At 39.5% G+C, this 21,941-nt stretch overlaps 1 protein-coding gene across 7 annotated transcripts in view; it reads right to left on the bottom strand.

The window, feature by feature from the left end:
• Nucleotides 1-807: 807 nt before the first annotated feature.
• ccdc18 (coiled-coil domain containing 18) overlaps nt 808-21,941 on the bottom strand; it is a 124,454-nt gene continuing 103,320 nt past the window's right edge. For 6 of the 7 annotated variants that reach the window (XM_059983902.1, XM_059983905.1, XM_059983903.1 and 3 more), the window contains 5 exons: nt 18,858-18,995; nt 16,740-16,937; nt 8,723-9,277; nt 3,865-3,962; nt 808-1,117 (listed from right to left, as the gene is read on the bottom strand). In XM_059983902.1, coding sequence (XP_059839885.1) covers nt 1,069-1,117; nt 3,865-3,962; nt 8,723-9,277; nt 16,740-16,937; nt 18,858-18,995 — 1,038 coding nt within the window. In that variant the 3' untranslated portion in view covers nt 808-1,068. Of the gene's footprint in view, nt 1,118-3,864; nt 3,963-8,722; nt 9,278-16,739; nt 16,938-18,805; nt 18,996-21,941 lie in introns of those variants that run through there. The other variant, XM_059983908.1, reaches the window with a different exon arrangement.

The raw sequence follows: 21,941 nt of genomic DNA, 5'->3' as shown, positions 1-21,941 counted from the left end.
TGCTTTTGATATCCCATCACAACTTCTCAAATAAATATAAGACCATAAGACATAGGAGCAGAATTAAGACATTTGGCCCAGAATCTATTCCACCATTCAATCATGGTTGATCCTTTTATCCACCAGAATCCCATTCCCTGGCCTTCTCCCCATAATCTTTGATGCCATGTCCAATCAAGAACTTATTAAGCACTGCCTTAAATACACCCAACCACCTGGCCTCCACAGCTACCTGTGTTAACAAGTTCCACAAATTCACCACCCCCTAGCTAAATAAATTTCTCCGCATCTCTCTTTTAAATGGCCATGTCCTCTTGTCCTAGACTCTCCCACCATGGGAAATATTTTTACCACATCTATCATGTCTAGGCCTTTCAACATTCGAAAGGTTTCAATGAGATCCCCCCTCATCCTTCTAAATTCCATCGAGTACAGACCTGCAGCCATCAAACATTCCTCATTACTGAAATCATCCTTATGAACCTCTTCTGGATCCTCTCCAATGCCAGCATATCTTTTCTTCGATGAGGAGCACAAATTACATCTATTCTACAACAGGCATACACAAATCCTTTTCTTCCTCAAAAGAAGCTATTGTATTGAAATACCTACCTATCCTAAACAGCCTTTTTGAGCTTGTGTCTTGCACCATATATGATGCATAAATGCAAAATTGCATTGATCTTCAATCAGTTAAACGCAAGGTTAGATATTGTGCAACTTACTGCTATGTGACTTTTTTTCTTTTATAAAGAATACAATCCAGATGAGATTTGAATACGTGCATGCCAAAAAGATGAAAACACATTCAGCAATAGAGAGTTTATTTTACATAGAAAAATTAAAATATTTCAATGAAATACACCTGTTATTTCTCTAAAAGCAAATTCCCACCAACATAAAAAAGTCACTTACACAATAAGTTACCTGCATGGCACTATGAAATTAGAGAAGATTTATTGCCAGAGCTCTGCTTGGCATAAAGTCAATGCATTCCCAACATTGCTGCATACAGTATCTCATATGAATGCCACTGGTTTCTAATTGTATCTTCATCCTGTAGTTGATTCACTTTTGTGACTGATCATGTTCAGATTCTTCAGAAAAGTCATTCATACTGCAACGTATGAAAATAAACCAGACAGTTGAAATTTCCAAGAACGTGTAAAATACATCACTTAAACATTCTTCAGCCTTTGAGATTTCTCAGCTATTTTGGATAATTAATTTTTAAACAAGCCATTTTAAATCAAAGAGAAATTGGAGTATAATATATTTTCCTCCAAAGAATAAGTTAACAAAATCTTGAACCCATGTGTAATTTGTGGGGAATAGAGTTACTATTTTACAATAAGTGCACATGGTCCACTATCAAAAAGTCTTTGCATAGGCTACATAAAAATTGTCATTTCTTTTGCTGTTCCTGCTCCTTTATTAATAAAGGTCCATCAAATAGCGATTCATGTTATGTTGTCATTTCTTGGCAAACTTGTAATTTCTTTTGATCTTATGTTGTTATTATAAAGTCACAGAAAAAACAGGCCCTTCGACCCACCTAGTCCATGCCGAGCCATTTAAACAGCCTACACCCACTGACCTGCACTAGGACCCACAGCCCTCCATACCCCTCCCATCCAGGTTCCATTATGTTATCTTATGTTATCATTTCTTGTCAAACTTATCATTTCTTTTGATCATCCTGCTCCTTTATTAATAAAGTTAAAAATAGTGATTCATGTTGAAATCAACATTAAGTATCATACAATTATCTATCTGTCCTATTGTTCACTTAACTGTGGTGTTCTTTGTCCATTAAATATCTAGCATCATGTCTAGAGTTCATTTCAATTAAAAATCTTAATTCTAAAATATCGTATGCCTTAGCTTATCAGGACATATTATGAAACATTACAGGATGAAAAACATACCAAGCAAAGGTTAAAGAGAGACAGAGAAGATGACTCAAGCCATTGGATAAGTACATGGATTTGAGGGCTAATGAAAGCTATGGACCAGGTGCAGATTGATGAAACTAGGCGTAGCAACAGCATAGCATAGATTGGCCAAAGGACCTGTAGTGCTCTGTGAGATAAGACCAGGAATATGACTTGCCATCAGCAGCTCAAATATGTTCCAACATTCAATGGGATCGTGACTGAGCTAAAAGTTTTTAAGGTGGTTTTTAGAAGGTAGAAAGAGATATATTTGAAAGGATTATATCACTGTCATTAAGGATGTAACAACAAATATTTTTTCTATCTTTCGAAGATGTTAATTTCTAGCTTTTTATCCACCTCTTTGTAAATTAAACTATAACCATATTTCATTATTTACATGTTGTGCCACTGAACCTCAAAAGCCTGTATCTCTGTGGACTTTTACTACAGCAGGACAGAAGGCAATAAAGGAGAACTTGGCATTGATGATCAGTTTTATCATGATTTATGTGCTTGATATAAAGGAATCAGGTGCAATTTTTTTTTAATTCCCTCGAATTTTGATATCCATGAAAATTACAGGCAGTTTTAAGAATTGGATGGCTAGTTTGTGTTCATGTCCTTATGTAGAAGAGAATAATTGTGGATAAAGGAAGTGGGGTTAATTATGATTAATTAATTAAAGGAGGAAGGGGAGCAGCCTATGTAATTACCATGATCATAAGATACAGGAGCATAAGTAGGCCATTTGGCCCATTGAGTCTGCTCCACCATTCAATCATGGGCTGATACAATTCTTCCAGTCATGCCCACTTCCCCTGCTTTCAACCCATACCCTTTGATGCCCTGGCTAATCAAGAACCTATCTATCTCTGCCTTAAATATACCCAATGATTTGCCCTCCACAGCCACACATGGCAGCAAATTCCATAGATTTACCACCCTCTGACTAAAGTAAATTCTCCGCATCTCAGTTCTAAGTGGACGTCCTTCAATCCTGAAATTATGCCCTCTTGTCCTAGAATCCCCTACCATGGGAAATAACTTTGCCATATCTAATCTGTTCAGGCCTTTTAACATTCGGAATGTTTCAATGAGGTCCCCCCTCATTCTCCTGAACTCCAGGGAATACAGCCCAAGAGCTGTCAGACATTTCTCATACGGTAACCCTTTCATTCCTGGAATCATTCTTGTGAATCTTCTCTGAACCCTCTCCAATGTCAGTATATCCTTTCTAAAATAAGGAACCAAAAACTGCGCACAATACTCCAAGTTTGGTCTCACAAGTGCCTTATAGAGCCTCAACATCACATCCCCGTTCTTATATTCTATACCTCTAGAAACATATGCCAACATTGTATTCGCCTTCTTCACAACCGACTCAACCTCGAGGTTAACTTCTAGAGTATCTTGCACAAGGGCTCCCAAGTCCCTTTGCATCTCTGCATTTTGAATTCTCTCTCCAACTAAATAATAGTCTGTGCGTTTATTTCTTCTACCAAAGTGCATGACCATACATTTTCCAACATTGTATTTCATTTGCCACTTCTTTGCCCATTCCCCTAAACTATATAAGTCTCTCTACAGGCTCTCTGTTTCCTCAACACTACCCACTTCACCACCTATCTTTGTATCATGAACAAATTTAGCCACATATCCATTAATACCGTAGTCCAAATCATTGACATATATCGTAAAAAGCAGCGGTTCCTGTGGAACTCTATTGGTAACCAGCAAGCTAGAATAGGATCCCTTTATTCCCACTCTGTTTTCTGCTGACCAGCCAATGCTCCACCAATGCTAGTAATTACAAAGCTAGAATAAGTGTCTCAACTAACCTCTTTCAGAAAGTCAGTAAAAACAATTAATAAACATATTTGAAACTTGTAGGCTGGAGATGCATATTTTCTATGTTATTAATACCTACCACAGTTGAAGAAAATGACACTTTTCAGCATATTTCATTGGCAGGGAAGAATGACTTGGTTCTTGTAAGTCGGAATCATTAAGACAGTGGGCATTCTCCTGTCAGCAAAAAGTAATAAATATCTTACTTAAAATAATAAAAGCAGGTTCAGTAGCAATAAAAGTGTAGGAATAGTAAGCAAATAAAAATCAGAAATACAGTGCAGTTTAATTAAAATTGACTGGCATCTCAATAACTTCTGAGAAGTTCTAGCAGTTCTTTAAATCTAAGTGTTTGTAACAATAATCTGCAGCCTGAAAAAGTGATAGATACCTTAAAACTGGCCTACAACCTCTCTGTTGCTGTAATAACTTGAGTAACAACATTATACCAACCAGAAACGCCAAATGAGTTTAAAAGATGTGTGGGAAGCAAAGGTAAAGCATGTTTTAAAATATAGGATAAAAGTCTGGGTGAAATTAAAAGAAGCTTGAGAAAAGGAGCTCAGTGAACTTTAAAGGAATGCAGGAAACAGGGTTCCTGTGAGTTTAAATAAGCAGCAACAGGATTAAAGTAGCTCCACGGGGGTAAGTAAAACAGTAAGGAATCTGATAGCAATGATATGTAATAGTATTTATAGTAATAATATTTTATACTCCCCCTTGGTTGAGACAATTTAATCCACAGGGGCACTTCAGATCTATTGAATGCATGTCTTGTGCATACAGGAGCTCAAAATGCTTCCAGCTCCTGGATACCGACAAGTAGAGGAAGTGTTGTCCTCTTGAAAGAGCTCCATCTGTAGGTTTTGGAGTTGAGTAACACCTGACATCACCCAGAAAACTGAGCATTTTGTGGATAAATAAAGTATTTCAGGGAGTGGCACCCTGCAGCTAACCAGAGTGCAGACAAAGGGAATCAATGATTGTCAAACAGACAAAAATGATCAAGCCAGTAGGTATTTATCTCCTTAATCAATACTCCATGTGAAATCTGTTGGGGGATATGCTCACAGGCAAGGAAGCCAGAGCCAAGACCAAAATACAACTGGTGGCTCATCTTTACAGAGGGTTGCAGAAGGGAGTAGAGAGGAGGGAAAAGAGAGGACACCAGATAGCATTTCTGTAGATTTAGAAAAATCCTGCAGAGGAACAGCAAACAGCCAGAGGTTGCAGCCCACACCAGTATTAATAACAAAAAAAAAAGGGAAATAAGGCATACTTTAAGGAGTAAGGACAGATATCTCAAAAGCAGAAATCCCCAGATTATTCACTGTGTCATGATGCAGTGAGTATTGAAATGGGAGGAGAAATATAAATATATCCATTGAGGTATTTCCTGTTTGGAGGCATATATGCACTAAGTTGCCAGACTTAAGCAAGCTCAGTATCAGATTTATTGACACGGACATACAGTGTTGTGCAAAAGTCTTAGACACCCTAGATTTTAAAATTTTGTTTTAGTTGTTTATTTTTTGACTTTGCAAGTAGAAAAGAGCAAATTTTAGATTTCCAAACATTCATTTTCCAAAGAATTAAATGTTAGACACATTTTTGTATTTCATTAAAGAAAGTAATAGACCACTTTTTAAATAAAAACTTGATTACTTTGTAGCCTGGTGCATGATTAAATGCTGATAACAAACAGGTGCTAATACCAATGACACAATGAGTTGAATAAACTAAACTGATTAACTGAAACAGAAACGGTCTGAAATAGAAGGAATTAAACTAGACGAAGGACAACCAAGTGAAAAGGTGAGAGTGTGGCAGATTTAACAGTTTAAGTCACAATTCTTACACCATAACAAGTGTAAGCATGGCAACAAGACACAAGCTGGACATCCTGCATCAACAAGATCTTTCTGTGGCTGAGAAGGCATATGGTGTATTGACCTTCTTCAATCATGGAATTGAATTTAGGAGCCAAGAGGTAATGTTGCAGCTATATAGGACCCTGGTCAGACCCCACTTGGAGTACTGTGCTCAGTTCTGGTCACCTCACTACAGGAAGGCTGTGGAAGCCATAGAAAAGATGCAGAGGAGATTTACAAGGATGTTGCCTGGATTGGGGAGCATGCCTTATGAGAATAGGTTGAATGAACTCTGCCTTTTCTCCTTGGAGCGACGGAGGATGAGAGATGACCTGATAGAGATGTATAAGATGATGAGAGGCATTGATCATGTGGCTAGTCAAAGACTTTTTCCCAGGGCTGAAATGGTTGTCACAAGAGGACCATAGGTTTAAGGTGCTGGGGAGTAGGTACAGAGGAGATGTCAGGGGTAAGTTTTTTACTCAGAGAGTGGGTGGGTGAGTGGAATGGGCTGCCGGCAATGATGGTGGAGGCAGATACGATAGGGTCTTTTAAGAGACTTTTGGATAGGTACATGGACCTTAGAAAAATAGAGGGCTATAGGTAAGCCTAGTAATTTCTAAGGTAGGGACATGTTCAGCACAACTTTCTGGGCCGAAGGGCCTGTATTGTGCTGTAGGTTTTCTATGTTTCTCAAGTAGAAATTTCACAGCAGACAAGAGTTTCAAGATGTGCTGTCTAAGCTCTTCTGAAGAAGCACAAAGAAATGGACAAGGTTGAGGATCACCAGAAATGCAGTGGTCTGCCACAGAAACTGAATGCAGCAGACAAGAGATGCATTAAACTGATGTCCCTTCTAAATTGGAAGAAGTTCACAACTGCTGTCAGCTGTGAACTCACAGAAATGACTGGATCCCAAAAACAACCCTCCTCAGGAGTATTTTTCATGGAAGAGTCGCTGCTAAAAATCCATTCCTCCGAATGGGAAAGAAAGCCAAGAGACTTACCCAAGCATTAAAAAACACAAGGAATAGGGTGCTGAAAGATGGCAGCAAGTGCTCTGGACTGATGAGTCAAAATTTGAAATTTTTGGCTCAAACAGGAGGCACTCTGTGTGAAAAAGAACTAGAGAGTGCTACATGGATGAGTGTCCACAGCCAAGAGTGAAGCATAGCAGATGATCTATGCATGTTTGGGGCTGCATTTCTGCAAATGGACCTGATGATCTGGTCAGAATTAATAGAATCCTCAACGCTAAGAAGTACAAGCAGATTCTCAACTATCACGCAATACCATCAGGGAGGTGTCTGATTCATTCTGCTGCAGGACAATGACTCCAAACACAGGGCCAAGGTAATAAAGAGCTACTTCAACAAAAAGAATAAAGAATTCTCCAACAAATGATATGGCTTCCACTGAGTCCTGATCTCAAAATCATCAGGGCTGTCCGGAATTACATGGAAAGACAAAAGCAAGAAAGGCAGTCAAAGTCTGAAAAGAACTGTGGCAAGTTCTCCAAAATTCTTGGAACAACCTACCAGCTGATTTTGTTATAAAACCACTTAACCACCCAACAATTTTTGCTCCTGTACACCTCTTCGTTGCTATCTGAGAGTCTGTCTTGTAAGTGGTATCACTGGAAAATTTATAGATGGCATTTGAGCTGTGCCTAGCCATACAGTCATAAGTGTAGAGAAAATAGAGCAGCAGGCACACAAACATCCCAGAGGTGTGCCTGTGTTGACTGTCAGCGAGGAGGGGATGTTATCACCAATCTATACTGACTGTGGTCTCCTGATATGGAAGTCAAGAATCCAGTTGTACAAGGAAATACTGAGGCCTAAGTTTTGAAGCTTGTTAATTAGTACTGAGGGGATAATGGTGTTGAATGTTGAGCTGTAATTGATATACCACTGCCTGACGAGGTATTGCTGTTATCCAGGTGAAGCTTCACCCACTTGGAGGATGTTCTAACGTCAGCCTTTGAGACAGATCACTGGGTCACCAGATACTGTGGGGATTTCCACAGTGTAGTTTTATTCTCCCTTTCAAAGCATGCATTAAAAAATTTTGCTTTTTATTAATGATTTAATCTTGGATATAGTGACTATAATTTCCAAACGATAAAAATCTTGGAGGTGAGATGAGTGGTGTGAAGGAGAGAGTTAGAAGTTCAAGAAGATGTACAGGCTGTTGGAGTGGGTGGCAGACAGAATTTGTTGCTAAGAAACTTTGCCATGAAGAATGAAAAGAAGCTATGTAAACTAGAGGACATAATATCAAGTGGATTGTAAATACAGTGAGATCTGGAGGCAAAAGTGCATGGTTTGCTGGAAAGAGTAAGTAATAAAGTGGCTTAAAAAAAGCATACAGGATCCAGGATTTATAAATAGACCACTCAGAGATTTACTCGAATGATATTGGGCACAGAGGAATTCAATTCAAGTGGAAAGACCAACAAAGTTGGAACAGACTTGCGAGTGGGAGATTTGATAGAATATGTATGTGGGAATTCAAAAATAAATTGAGAAACTGTTCTGTCTTGAGAATTTGTAACTAAAAAGAAGAAACGTAGGATAAATGGAAAATATTATTTTACTTTTGAATATCCAAGCAGTTAGGATCCGAAATGGATTACTTATAAAGATAGGAAGCAGATTCAAAGCCAAAGCTGAGTTTATTGTTATTTGTGAAAGTTACAAAAGTGGTTAAAAATGTTGCTAAAGAGTAGTGCTTAGTGTTTTATTGGTTGATTCAAGGATAAAATGGTTAAAGAGTTCAAACATTCAAAATCATGCTTAAAAACAAGCAGTTCTTAAACAGTGGAATAATTGTATTGTTCTGTCAAAGAATGGCAAAAACACAATACAGAGAAGTCCTCCTGCATTACATGATTTCCTGTTAACAATTTTCAAACATTTAGTGATGCAGTAGTATATTATACTGATTCTGCACTGACATTACTTATTGAAATGCTGACTTTACTTACTCAAGTCTTTTCACTTAAAGCATAACTTTGCTTAGAAACTGCAATGAAACCAACTGGAAATGCAATACAACACTAACCGCATTTGGAATCTGAAGCTTTCCTGCTGAACATTCTTTTAATCTTGATTTAACATGTTCGCCAGACAATCCAGATGACTTGTCAGTTGGACAGCCCAGCTTTGTATTATATTGCTCCATAGCAGTAAAATCACTGGACATTGCACTTAAAGTTTCCAAGTTACTCTTGCTAGCCAGCTTAGTGAGTTCCAAATTTTCTTCAGTTTCTTCTTTTGGAGAGCTAGAGAGTAAAGCAGCACCCTGATTGGAAACATCCTTAGTATCTTGTAAGCTGATGTATCTGGGGTTGAAAGATTGTTCAAGACCTTCTCGAATCCTGTTAGAGTGATGCATGGAATTTAATGCTGAACCAATATCAATCCCATACATATCATTAACACTAAAAGATATATTCATATTTTCGGCAAAAGGGTAGAAACTCCTTGCTTTCCCTGTAAAGTTTTTTCTATTCTCAGCTTCATTCTGAAGGTGTAGCATGGGAGAAGGTGCCTGCTGTTTTCCCTTGGCTCGTTCAAATCCAGAAATTTTGACTTGCAGCCTTGTTACTTCAGATTCCTACAATAAGAAATGGAAAACATATGACAACAATGTCTTTTTGAAACTACTTATCCATGCTTCCCATTCTGATTCACTATGGCAAACTTGTAGTGAAAAACCAGATGTCATGGTAGCGTAGCGCTTAGTGCCACACTATTACTGTTTGGAACATCAGGGTTTAGAGTTCAATTCCGACGTCATCTGTAAGGAGTCTGTACGTCCTCCCAGTGGAATGCTCTTGGTCCTCCAGTTTCCTCCCACAGTCCAAAGACAGACCAGTGAGTAGGTTAATTGGTCACCATGATTAGGCTACGGCTAAACTGGGGCTGCTAGGTGGTGCGGTTCAAAGGGCCAATTCCACACTGAATCTCTAAATAAATAAAAATAAAATTTGAAATACTATATAATTTAAGACTCAAAGATTAATAAAGAAACCTGCATTCTGTGCTAGGAAGTTCAAAACCTATATTACAACTTTAAATGTAATTACATTTCTGTTATGTTTAAAGAAATATGTATAGCAAATGAAAGCCGACATTAATTTCTAAGGGATAGGGTTTCTTACAGTTGTCAGGCTAAAGAAAAAAAATCATGTGAGCTCTGAAACGTGCTATTTCAAAACAGAAATAATTGTCGAAGATGAAGAAACTGACAGTATTATACTGTAAACACGAGGAAATCTGCAGATGCTGGAAATTCAAACAACACACACAAAATGCTGGTGGAACACAGCAGGCCAGGCAGCATCTATAGGGAGAAGCGCTGTTGACGTTTTGGGCTGAGACCCTTCGTCAGGACTAACCTTATGGAAAGATAGTAAGAGATTTGAAAGTAGTGGGGGGAGAGGAAATGCGAAATGAAAGAAGACCGGAGGGGGTGGGATGAAGCTAAGAGCTGGAAAGGTGATTGGCGAAAGTGATACAGAGCTGGAGAAGAGATAGGATCATGGGACCGAAGGCCTCAGGAGAAAGAAAGGGTGGGGGGGGAGCACCAGAGGGAGATGGAGAACAGGCAAACAACTAAATGGGATGGGGTAAGAAGGGGAGGAGGGGCATTAACAGAAGTTAGAGAAGTCAATGTTCATGCCATCAGGTTGGAGGCTACCCAGCCAGTATATAAGGTGTTGTTCCTCCAACCTGAGTGTGGCTTCATCTTGATAGTAGAGGAGGCCATGGATAGACATATCAGAATGGGAAAGGGACCTGGAATTAAAATGTGTGGCCACTGGGAGATCCTGCTTTCTCTGGTGGACCGAGCGTAGGTATTCAGCGAAATGGTCTCCCAGTCTGCGTTGGGTCTCACCAATATATAAAAGGCCACAACGGGAGCACCGGACGCAGTATACCACACCAGCTGACTCACAGGTGAAGTGTCGCCTCACCTGGAAGGACTGTCTGGGGCCCTGAATGATGGTGAGGGGCTACACCTGCCCTTACACTTCCTCCCTTACTACTTTCAAATCTTTCCTTTTCTTTCGGTTAGTCCTGACGAAGGGTCTCGGCCCGAAGCGTCGACAGCACTTCTCCCTATAGATGCTGCCTGACCTGCTGTGTTCCACCAGCATTTTGTGAGTATTATACTGTCTCTGAATAGTAGCCAGGATGTGGGATAGAAACTACAACAGGTGCTATAAAAAACATTTTAGAAAGGTAATGGGGGATTTCAACATCCAGTTAGACTGAAAAAATCATGTTGCCACACGATCCCAAGAGAAGAAATTTGTAGAATGCCTACAAGATGGCTTTTTAGAGCAGTCTGTGGTTGAACCCACCAGGGAAAAGGCAATTATGGATTGGATGTTGTGTAATGAACCAGATTTGATTAGAAACCCTTAGAACGTGATCATAAAATGACAGAATTCACCCTGTTTAAAATTGGATGTATTAGTATTATAGTCGAGTAAAGGCAATTACAGAGGCATGAGAGGGTAGCTAGCCAAATTTGATTAGAAGAGGATCCTAGTAGTGATAAAGGTACAGCAGCAATGGCAGTGGATTCTGGGAGCAATTCAGAAGACACAGGATCATTTCATCCCAAAGAAAAAGATGCATTCTAACTGGAGGAAAAGGCAAGTATGGCTGACAAGGGAAATCAAAGACAAAAACAAAAGAGAAGGCATATGATATTACAAAAAAAAGTGGGATGATAGAGGATTGGAAATCTTTTTAAGAAGGCAACTAAAAAGCAAAAAGAGGAGAAAAGACAAAACATGAAGTAAAGAGAATACCAAAAGTTTTTCAGATATGTAAAGAGCAGAAGAGAGACAGGAGTGGACACTGGACCACGGGACAATGACACCAGAGAAGTGGTAATGGTGATGGATGAATTGAATAAGTTTTTGTGTCAGTCTTCATCGTGGAATACACCAGCAATGTGCCAGAAATTTGAGTCGGGGCAGAAGTGAATGTAGTCATTATTACTAAGAAGGTGCCTGGGAACCACAAGGATCTGAAGTGTGGATAAGTCACTGGAGAAGGTAACTGAAGAAATTATGGAGGCAACAGTGATGATCTTTCATGAATCACAAGAGTCAGGAATGCTGGTAGAGGACTGGAAAATCATAAAGGTCACTTAATTCTTTAAGACAGTTAAGTAAAAAACTGGAAATTATTGTTCTGGTACCTAAAAAGACCAAGGTAACATGTCTGAATGACTGGTGTCCTGTTGCACTCACCTCAATAATAAGCAACTGCTTTGAGAGGCTGGTCAAGGACGACATCTGCAGCTTGCTACCACCCAAACTGGACCCCTCCCCTACAATTCACCTACTGACACAACCGATCGACAGATGATGCCATAGCCACAGCTCTACACATCGTCCTTACACACCTGGAGAGGAGGGATGCTTATGTGAGAATGCTGTTCCTGGACTACAGTTCAGCATTCAACACCATAATTCCCTCCAGGCTCAACAAGAAGCTAGAGACCTCGGCCTTCATCCTGCCTTGTGTAGCTGGATCCTCAACTTTCTGTCAGATTGTCGACAGATGATAGTGGGCTCCCTCTCCTCTGTCCCTCTGACCCTCAACACAGATGCTCCTTAAGGCTGTGTACTAAGCCCCCTCCTTTACTCTCTGTATACCCATGAGACTGTGTCACCACCCACAGCTCCAATCTGCTAACTAAATTTGCTGATGATACTACCCAGGGGTGTCAAACTCAAATACACAGTGGGCCAAAATTAAAAAATCGGTACAAGTCGAGGGCCGGACTGGTTCAGTGTTTATTGCAAAACTTATTGAAATGAATTTATTATACATATTAACCTGGAACCTAACAAAGCTTAGGTTATTGCCTACAAAAATAACATTGAACATTAAATAAATAAAAAATCAGTTGCATTTATTTCTTATGGCTTTATCTGCAGCTTTTCTGGAGTAATTTCTAATGAAAACATTTTTCCACAGGCCAACACTCTGTGATTCACACTAGTCTAAGCCAGATACTTGGCATCTCATCTTGGATGCAAGTTCATCAATGTTTGGAGTCAGGCTCTGAGCTGAGGAAATCCTCAGAATTGAGTGAAGGTGTTCATCAGAAAGACGACTCCTGTGTGATGTTTTGTTTATCTTCATCAAAGAGAACAGTTGTTCACACAGATATGTGCTGCCAAACATAGAGAGCATTTGAGCAGCTTGGGTACGCAGCTGGGGCATTGTGTCGGGAATGAAACGTAGAAACTGTGCAGCGCCCACCGAGTCATACTTTGCCTTGAGTGTGTCACTACATTGGAGTTCAATCAGCTCCATTTGTATGTTGGTTGGTGCGCTTTCCACATCAGCTGCAAATGGATTACTGAGCAGTTCAAACCTGCTTTTTTGGGCTTCAAAGTCGGCAAATCGCCGTGTGAAGTCGGCACCAAGTATGCTAAGTTTTTCAGCAAACTTTGCAGGTGGGAACACTGTGGTAGAAACCTGCTCTTTCATAGTTTGGCAACACAGAAAATGGCTCAAGTTTTCTTGCTGCATCTGCGTCTCCCACAGGCGCAGCTTGGTTTTAAAAGCCCTCACTGCAGCGTACATGTCTGTGATCACACAACCCCGCCCCTGAAGCTGCAGGTTGAGCGCATTGAGATGGCTTGTGATGTCACATAGAAACGCCATTTCACAAAGCAACTTTTTATCCCGGAGCTCTGTTGTGTCTTTCCCTTTGCTTTCCATGAACTGACAGATCTCCTCACCCAACTCGAAACATCTTTTCAGCACTTTTCCTTGGCTTAACCATCGCACCTCTGTGTGATATATTCTGAACCCAACTCCTCCAGAAACGACTTGAACTCGCGGTGATTTAAACCTTTGGCTCTTATGAAGTTAACTGCTCGTGTTATGGTGCTCATTATACGTTCCATTTTCAAGGCTTTGCCACACAACGATTCCTGGTGTATGATTCAGTGATAAGCTGTCAGCTCACCTGCGCTGTTCTCCTCCCGCATCTTCTCATGGATCCTGCCCACCAATCCACTCTTTTGACCGCACATCGCGGGCTTCTGTTTCTTGTCCAGATGCTTGTATTTGTCGTGGTGTTTCGTTTCATAGTGTCGTCTTACGTTATATTCTTTAATTACAGCCACACCATCTCCGCACACAAGACAAACAGGTTTGCCCTTTATATCTGCAAACATATACTCTGCCTCCCACCTGCCTTGAAAACCCGTTTTCAAAGTCCACCTTTCGTTCAGCCATTTTTGGGGTGAGGGATAGCTGAAAGTTGACCACACGTGACTAGCGCCATAAGGATGCTGATGAGAGAGTAAGGCAAGCGCGAGCAATGCACTGGCAGTGCATTGTGGGATTTGTAGTATTAGTGGTGCATGCAATATAGCGGTGGGCCAGCTCTAATAGAAAAAAAAATTATTCATTAATGATATTCAGGAAATAAACCAGGGAAACCAAATAAACATGAAAAACCCTGAAAACCTGGTACCTGAATAAACTCAGCATTAGCCATATCATACGCCACAGGTGCTTCGATTACTGGGGACAGCTTTAATAGTAATTAGATATTATCTCGTGGGCCAAAGATAATTCCACCGCGGGCCTTGAGTTTGACATATATGCACTACACTGATTGGCCTCATCTCAATTAATAATGAGGCAGCCTACAGAGAAATCATCAGCCTGACACAGTGGTGTCAAGAAAACAACCTCTCCCTCGATGTTGCAAAAACAAAGGAGCTGGTCGTGGACTACAGAAGGAACGGAGAGAGGCTAGCCCCTACTGACATCAATGGATCTGGGGCTGAAAGGGTGAACAGCTTTAAGTTCCTCGGCATAAATATCACTGAGGATCTTGTGGTCTGCACACACCAGCTGTGTGGTGAGAGGCACAAAAGCGCCCCTTTACTCAGATGGTTGAAGAAGTTTGCTATGGGCCCCCAAATCCTAAGAACTTTCTACAGTGGCATAATTGACAGCATCATAACTGGCTACATCACTGCCTGGTATGGGAACTGTACTTCCCTCAATCACAGGTCTCTGCAGAGAATAGTGTGGACAGCCCAGCTCATCTGTAGATGTGAATTTTCCCTCTATTCAGGACATTTACAAAGACAGGTGTGTAAAAAGGGCTTGAAGGATCATTGGGGACCTGAGTCACGCCAACCACAAACTGTTCCAACTGCTACCATCTGGGAAATGGTACTGCAGCATAAAAGCCAGGACCAACAGGCTCCAGGACAGCTTCTTCCACCAGGCCATCAGACTGCTTAATTCATGCTGACAAAACTGTTAAACTGATGATCCTGTTGTACATAATATTTATTATAAATTACTATACATTGCACACTTAGACGGACACATAACGTAAAGATTTTTACTCCTCATGTATACGAAGGGTGTAAGTAATAAAGTCAATTCAATTCAGATAGCCCAACTTTAGTGGCTTTGGAATCCATTAAGGATGAACTTTCAGGGTACTTGGAAACCCATGACAATAAGCCAAGAAGATCTTGCCTGACCAATCTGTTATTCTTTGAGGAAGTAACAAGCAGGATAGACGAAGGAGAATCAGCGGTTGTTACTTACATGGATTTTCAGGCCTTTGACAAGATGCCACACATGAAGCTGCTAAACAAGACAGTATTGTATAGTATTACAGGAAAAGTACTGGCATGGATAGAAGACTGGCTGACTGGCAGAAGACAGAGTGGGAACAAAGGGGGCCTTTTCTGCTTGGCTGCTGGTAAGTACTGGTGCTCCATTTGGTTTGGTGTTGGGTCCACGATTTTTCACATTATACGTTAATGATCTGAATGATAAATTGACGGTTTTCAGATGATGCAAATATATGTGAAGGGAGAACAAGTTGGGAGAATGGGCAAAGATGTGGCAGATGGTATACAGCATCAGAAAGTGTATGATCATGAACTTTGGTAGAAGGAATAAAGGTATAGACTATTTTCTAAATGGGAGGGAGAATTCAGAAATCAGAGGTGCAAAAAGTAATTTGGAGTGCTAGTGCAGGATTCACTAAAAGTTAATTTACAGGTTGAGTTGGTAGTAAGGAAGACATGTGCAATGTTAGTATTTATTTCCAGAGGACCAGAATACAAGAACACAGATGTAACATTGAGGCTTTTTAAGGCCTATAAGGTCAGACTATATTTGGAGTATTGTGAGCCGTTTAGGGCTCCATAGCTAAAAACAATGTGCGGAGAGGGCCCAGAGAAGGTTTACAAGGATAATCCCAGAGATCATTAACATGATGAGTGTTTGATGTTTTGGGGCTGTAGTTTCAAAGCTGGAGTTTTGAAGAATGAGGGGTAATCTCACTGAAACATAACAAATATTAAAAGGCCTTGACAGAGCAGAGAGGAAGTTTCGAATAGTGACAGAGTCTAGGGCCTCAGGGCATAATCTCAGAATAGAATGACACCACTTTAGAAATATGAAGAGGAGGAATTTCTTTAGCCAGAGGGCAATGAATCTGTGAAATTCATTGGCGTTATCAGCTATGGAGGTTAAATTATTTGATATTTTTAAAGCAAATGTAGATAGATTTTTGATTAGTAAGGGCGCCAAAGGTAAGAAGGCAGGAAAAAGGGGTGGGGGGGAATTCAATCATGATTGACAGGCTTGTTAGGCTGAATAGCCTAATTCTTCTCCTATATCTTATTGTCAAACCTAGCCTTATCCACCTTCGTGCCACTCTAATTTATTATTCTTGTTTCTTTTAGATCTTGCATTCCATTTGATCATTTCAGATTAATTTCATTCTGCACATTTTTGAATTTTTGATGTCCTATTTTCTCGAATTCCATCTCTAAACTATTTTACTGCATCACATCCCCAATTCTAGTTCTTCATATCCTTCAGTACATTTTCAAAACCCATTTCTTTTCAATTCTTCCCTTTTCTGTTTTGGATTCTGATTCTGATTTTGTAAAGTGCCTTGACAAATCTTTGGTATTATCGGCATTGTATCAATGCTGTTGTCAAAAGATAAACTTTTGTTCAATGCCTCAACCAAAAGAAAAACCTACCTTAATTATGAGAGCTTCTTGAGTAGCACTTATCACCTCCCTTTGAAAGTGGAGCTCTGACTCAAGTCGTAGGATTGTTTCTTGGCTTTTTTCCAGCTCCTGCTTCAATTGTAGCAGCTGTTCATTTGAGATATGGGTAGCAGAGCACTCCTCAGTAGATGCTATTAACTGTGGTATGCTTTCTTTCAGCACTTTGACCTGTGACAAAATAAAAATGCACTTTTAAAGATCAGTATCTGAGTGTTAGAATCTGTCCCATCCCTCCACAGCAAAGATGCAAATCCATATCAAATAGATTGGAAGGGAACTCTTGTAAAATCATCAACAAATATTTCCAGGCATGTTGAAATATAGCTTTGTTACAACAAGATTTAATGATTTTCATATGATATAAAAATTATTTAAACATATGGTCTTGTTTATGAAGTAGCAGAAAGGTGAAGATTTGAGAATTACCCACCTCGGTCATAAACATGGGATAGCTAATTAATTCCTCTGCGTCCAGGATTAAGAAAAAGAAACAGCACAGACCCATCTAGGCTTTCTATTCCCATTCACTATCCAGAATCTTACAAAGTATATCAGGATGTGGCCACGCACTGGTATAACCCAAGGTCAAAAGGCTCCCATTGAACATTTTCATATAAATAATGCCCATTTAATAAGATACTAGCAATTGTTGATCTGTATTCCAGCTAATATCTTCAGTTAACTTGACAATGGAAAGACACAATGTTGACATCAAAAATCGACAGTAGCCAGTATGCAGAGAACGCACATTGCTATTGATTGATTAAATAAAAATTGACATGTTATTCTCCACACTTTTGCACAGTCATCATCCTTCCAGTTTAAGATATCCTTCAAATATTGTGGATTAGGTATACCAGTGTTCTCAAAATAGGATTAATTGCACTTTCTCAGGTCTCAGAAACTGGATATCTGCTATGCTTTCAAAGAAACATTATGGTATAGTTAATATTAACCTAGTGCTGGAGGGGTTTTTCTCTGTCTGGAGGACTGAGACTAGTGGTGTTCCACTAAGAGCAGTGCTGAGACTTCTATTAGCTGTAATATACACAAATTACACACACAAAATGCTGGTGGAACTCAGCAGGCCATGCAGCAAGGATGGAAAAGAGTAAACAGTTGACGGTTTGGGCCAAGACACTTTATCGTGACTAATGAAGGGCCTAAACTCAAAACATCAACTGCTTACTCTTTTCCATAGATGCTGCCTGGCCTGCTGAGTTCCTCCAGCATTTTGTGTATGTTGCTTGGATTTCCAGCATCCATACATTTGTGCCTATAAAAAGTATTCACCCCCTGTCCCTGGACGTTTCCATGTTTTACAACATTGAAACACAATGGATTTAATTTCACTTTTTTGACACTGATCAACAAAAAAGGACTCTTTCATGTCAAAGTGAAAACAGATCTCTACAAAGTGATCTAAATTAATTCCACATATAAAACACAAAATAATTGACTGCATAAGTATTCACTCCCCTTTTGATATGACACACCAGTCAAGGTGTTTCTGAAAGGTCCATCTGCTGGTGAGTCAGTATCCTGGCAAAGGCTACACCATGAAGACAAAAAAAAACCATGAGCTTTTTTTTCCCAACAGTGGCTTTCTCTTTGCTACGGTCCCATAAAGCTGCTACAGGTGAAGCACCTGGGCAACAGTTCTAGTATGCACAGTCTCCCATCTCAGCCTATGAAGCTTGTAACTCTTCCAGAGTTGTCATAGGTCTCTTGGTGGCCTCCCTCACTAGTCCCCTTCTTCCACAACCACTCAGTTTTTGAGGACAGCCTGCTCTAGGCAGACTTACAGCTGCGCCATATTCTTTACATTTCTTGATGATTGATTTACAAGCAAAATCCTTTGCTTGTAAATGGAGACAAACAATTGCCAACAAATATCATGGCTATAGTGTAGACCCAGAAAGAAAAACATTATACCTTCATCATATCAAGTTTATACATACAGTAGTCATATCAAATTGTTGTAAAAGCCAACACATATCTATTGCTTTGTTGTATTTTCAACATTAACGGTTTACCAGCATTTTCAAACAGTTTCCATTATTCTTCGTTGAATAAATTAAACCCAACCTCTTCTTCGTGAGCATTCATTAAGTGTTCCACAAATTCTTTTAACTTCTTTATCTCTGCCTGCATCTTGAACTCTAATTGAGTTTCTCGAGCTTGAGCAGCAGACAAGTCTTCTGCAAGGTGAGCAGCATGCACTTCCTGGAGGTAACAATTATAATTAGAAATGAATTTGCGATTATTAGATTATGAAAATTGTTACATTACACTCAGTGGCCACTTTTTTGCATCTATATACCTCGTTAATGCAAATATCTATTCAGTCAATCATGTGCGAGCAACTCAATGCATAAAAGCATGCAGACACAATCAAGATGTTCAGTTCAAACAGCAGAATGGGGAAGAAGTGTGATCTAAATGACTTTGACCGTGGAATGATTGTTAGTACCAGACAGGGTGTTTTGAGTATCTCAGAAACTGTTGATCTCATGGGATTTTCTCATATAACAGTCTCCAGAGTTTATACAGAATGGTTCAAGAGACAGAAACATCCAATGGGCAGCATTTCTGTGAGCAAATACACTTTGTTAATGAGAGAAATCAGAGGAAGATCACCAGACTGGTTCAAACTGACAAGAAGGCGACAGTAACTCAAATAACTATGCATTACAACAGTGGCGTTCGGAATATCATCACTGAACGCACATGTTGAACCTTGAATTACATGGGCTACAGCAATAGAAGACAATGAACATACACTCAATGGTCACTTTATTAGGTACAGGAGGTATCTAATAAAGTGGCCACTGAGTGTACTTGTGTAATACTGCACAACAGCTTTTTTTAAAAAATGTTGCTTCCTCAAGAGATTTTTTTGTTTATGATAGACTGCTTGAAGCTGAACACAAATATAATTTCATAATTTTAGAATATTTGTATCACGTAGGAATTTGGAGAAGCAAGAAATTAACTTTTATTGAATATTTAATTGCATAATGGTGCTGACGCTTCGCATAGTTCAACTAAGCTAAAATTGTTATTTTTGATGATTTTCAATTCTACTCGGTGTCTGGGGCTTCTCGCACAAGTGTCCAACAATAATCTGCCAGTATTGATGGATTCTAGTTGCGCTGATAGTATTTCTCCTTGACTGCAATATCCTGGTGAAACCTTTCACCATGCTCATCACTGACGGTGCTAAGATTTGCAGGGGAAAAGTCTAAATGGGAATACAGAAAATGAATCTATGGTGACATGTTGCACTTCATGCTTTTGTATGCTTTGAAGCATGTTGGAAACCAGATACACCCAAAAGCAATCAGGAAGCAAAATCTTTGTTCAGTGTAATCGAACCTCCCTAATGTGAAAGTGAAGTGCATAAAGACTAGCATGTACCAATATGATTGATGAGAATTTAACTTTTTACTTGATACGCCAAATCTAATTACCTATTAACAGCAATGGATTTTAAATTCCAATGAGCATTTCAATCCCTCAAGGGGAAAGTACTGGTATTCAAGTTTATAATCATCATGAATTTCACTAAAAATCCAAATGAAAATCCATCGGTTCTTGAGGCTAGATAATGGAAATATATAGCTCATGTCCATACAAAAAAAACCACTTCAACAATTTTATCATTTTTGTGACAAGCTCAGTAGAAGTCTGTGATCTACCAGCAAGAATAGGTCACTCAGGCTCTCCACCCTAATCTACCATTTAATACATCATGGTTAACCTGTGTGTAATCTCATCTCTATATTCCTATCTGTAATGACCTTTAACCCCCTTGGTTAACAAGAATTGATTTATCGCCTCTTTAAAATTCTCATGAGGACACTGCTTTCATAACCTTTTAAGTAAGGCTTATAAACTTTGAAAAGAAAAAAAAAGTAGTGTCATGGTTAATGCCTTATTTTAAAATAGCAACTTCTGGTTCTAGATTCTCCTATAAAAGGAAGCGTGTCCTCCCTATTCATCCTTCCAAGATCAAATCTTATATGTTTCATTCGTCCTCTAAATTCTAGTGGATACGATCATAGTATATGTTGTTTAACACTGAATGGAGTAGCAATGCAATTTTGTTGTCCTGAGCAATGACAACAAAGTTCTAATTAACATCTCCAATCTTTCATTATGAGACAACACCTCAAATGTAGATATTAATCTACTACATCTAAATTCCAAACCAATAAATAAGACCAATAATGTACATTTGAGATCTCACCAATTCCTAGCACAACTTCTAGACTTATGTATTTGCTGCCCTATAAATGAATGAAAATGTTCTATGTTCCTTCTTAATTACCTGCTTTATCTATTGTATCCATCATCCTTTTGCAGATCATGGAAACAGCAATGAAGTATCCTTTGACATTTGAGTGTGACAGTATTCTTGAGTCTCTACATAGGACTTGCATGACTGACTGTAGTGAAAACTGCGCTACTAACACCATGAAGGAAACCCTGAACACCTCGAGAGATAGAGGACCTTCATTGCTGCCCTAAATCCTTTCACAGCTCAGAGTTCTGCAATATCTTACTACTTAGATGATGCTTTTGTTTTATATTTTTCTTGCTAAAGTGGATGGTTTTATATTTTCGCACATCATGCTCCATTTGCAAGATCTTTGTTCATTCACTTATCATGTAAGTAAAGACAACCTATATATACACACACAATTTTGCTTTTGGATTTTGGCATTTAATACATTTTTACATAGGCACATGGATGATAGAAAAATGATAGACTCCATAGGATGGAAGGGATAGATTCATCTACTCCCCATAACACCGCTGATGCTTAGGGCAGCAATGAAAGTCCTCTATCTCTGGTGGTGTTCAGGGCTTCCATCACCATGTCAGTAGCTCAGTTTTCACTACTGTCAGTCATGCAAGTCCCATGTAGAGACTCAGGAATACTGTCACACTCAAATGTAAAAGGATTCTTTATTGCAGTTTCCGTTTTGTTTTACCAGTTAGGCTTGTTAGCCCTGAGTTGAACCTCCAAACCTGGAGAACTGGTGGACCGCTCTTAGTCTAGCTTCTATCCTTTGACGTGTTTGGCACGGGTGACCCTACCAAGAGCCAAAGCATAAAGCCCCAACTCCAGCCAGCATAGCTCTCTGGGTCATTGAGACACACAAG

Source organism: Hypanus sabinus, chromosome 11 (genome assembly GCF_030144855.1).
Source record: "Hypanus sabinus isolate sHypSab1 chromosome 11, sHypSab1.hap1, whole genome shotgun sequence".
Taxonomy (NCBI): domain Eukaryota; kingdom Metazoa; phylum Chordata; class Chondrichthyes; order Myliobatiformes; family Dasyatidae; genus Hypanus; species Hypanus sabinus.
This window is presented reverse-complemented; position numbering and strand designations above follow the sequence as displayed.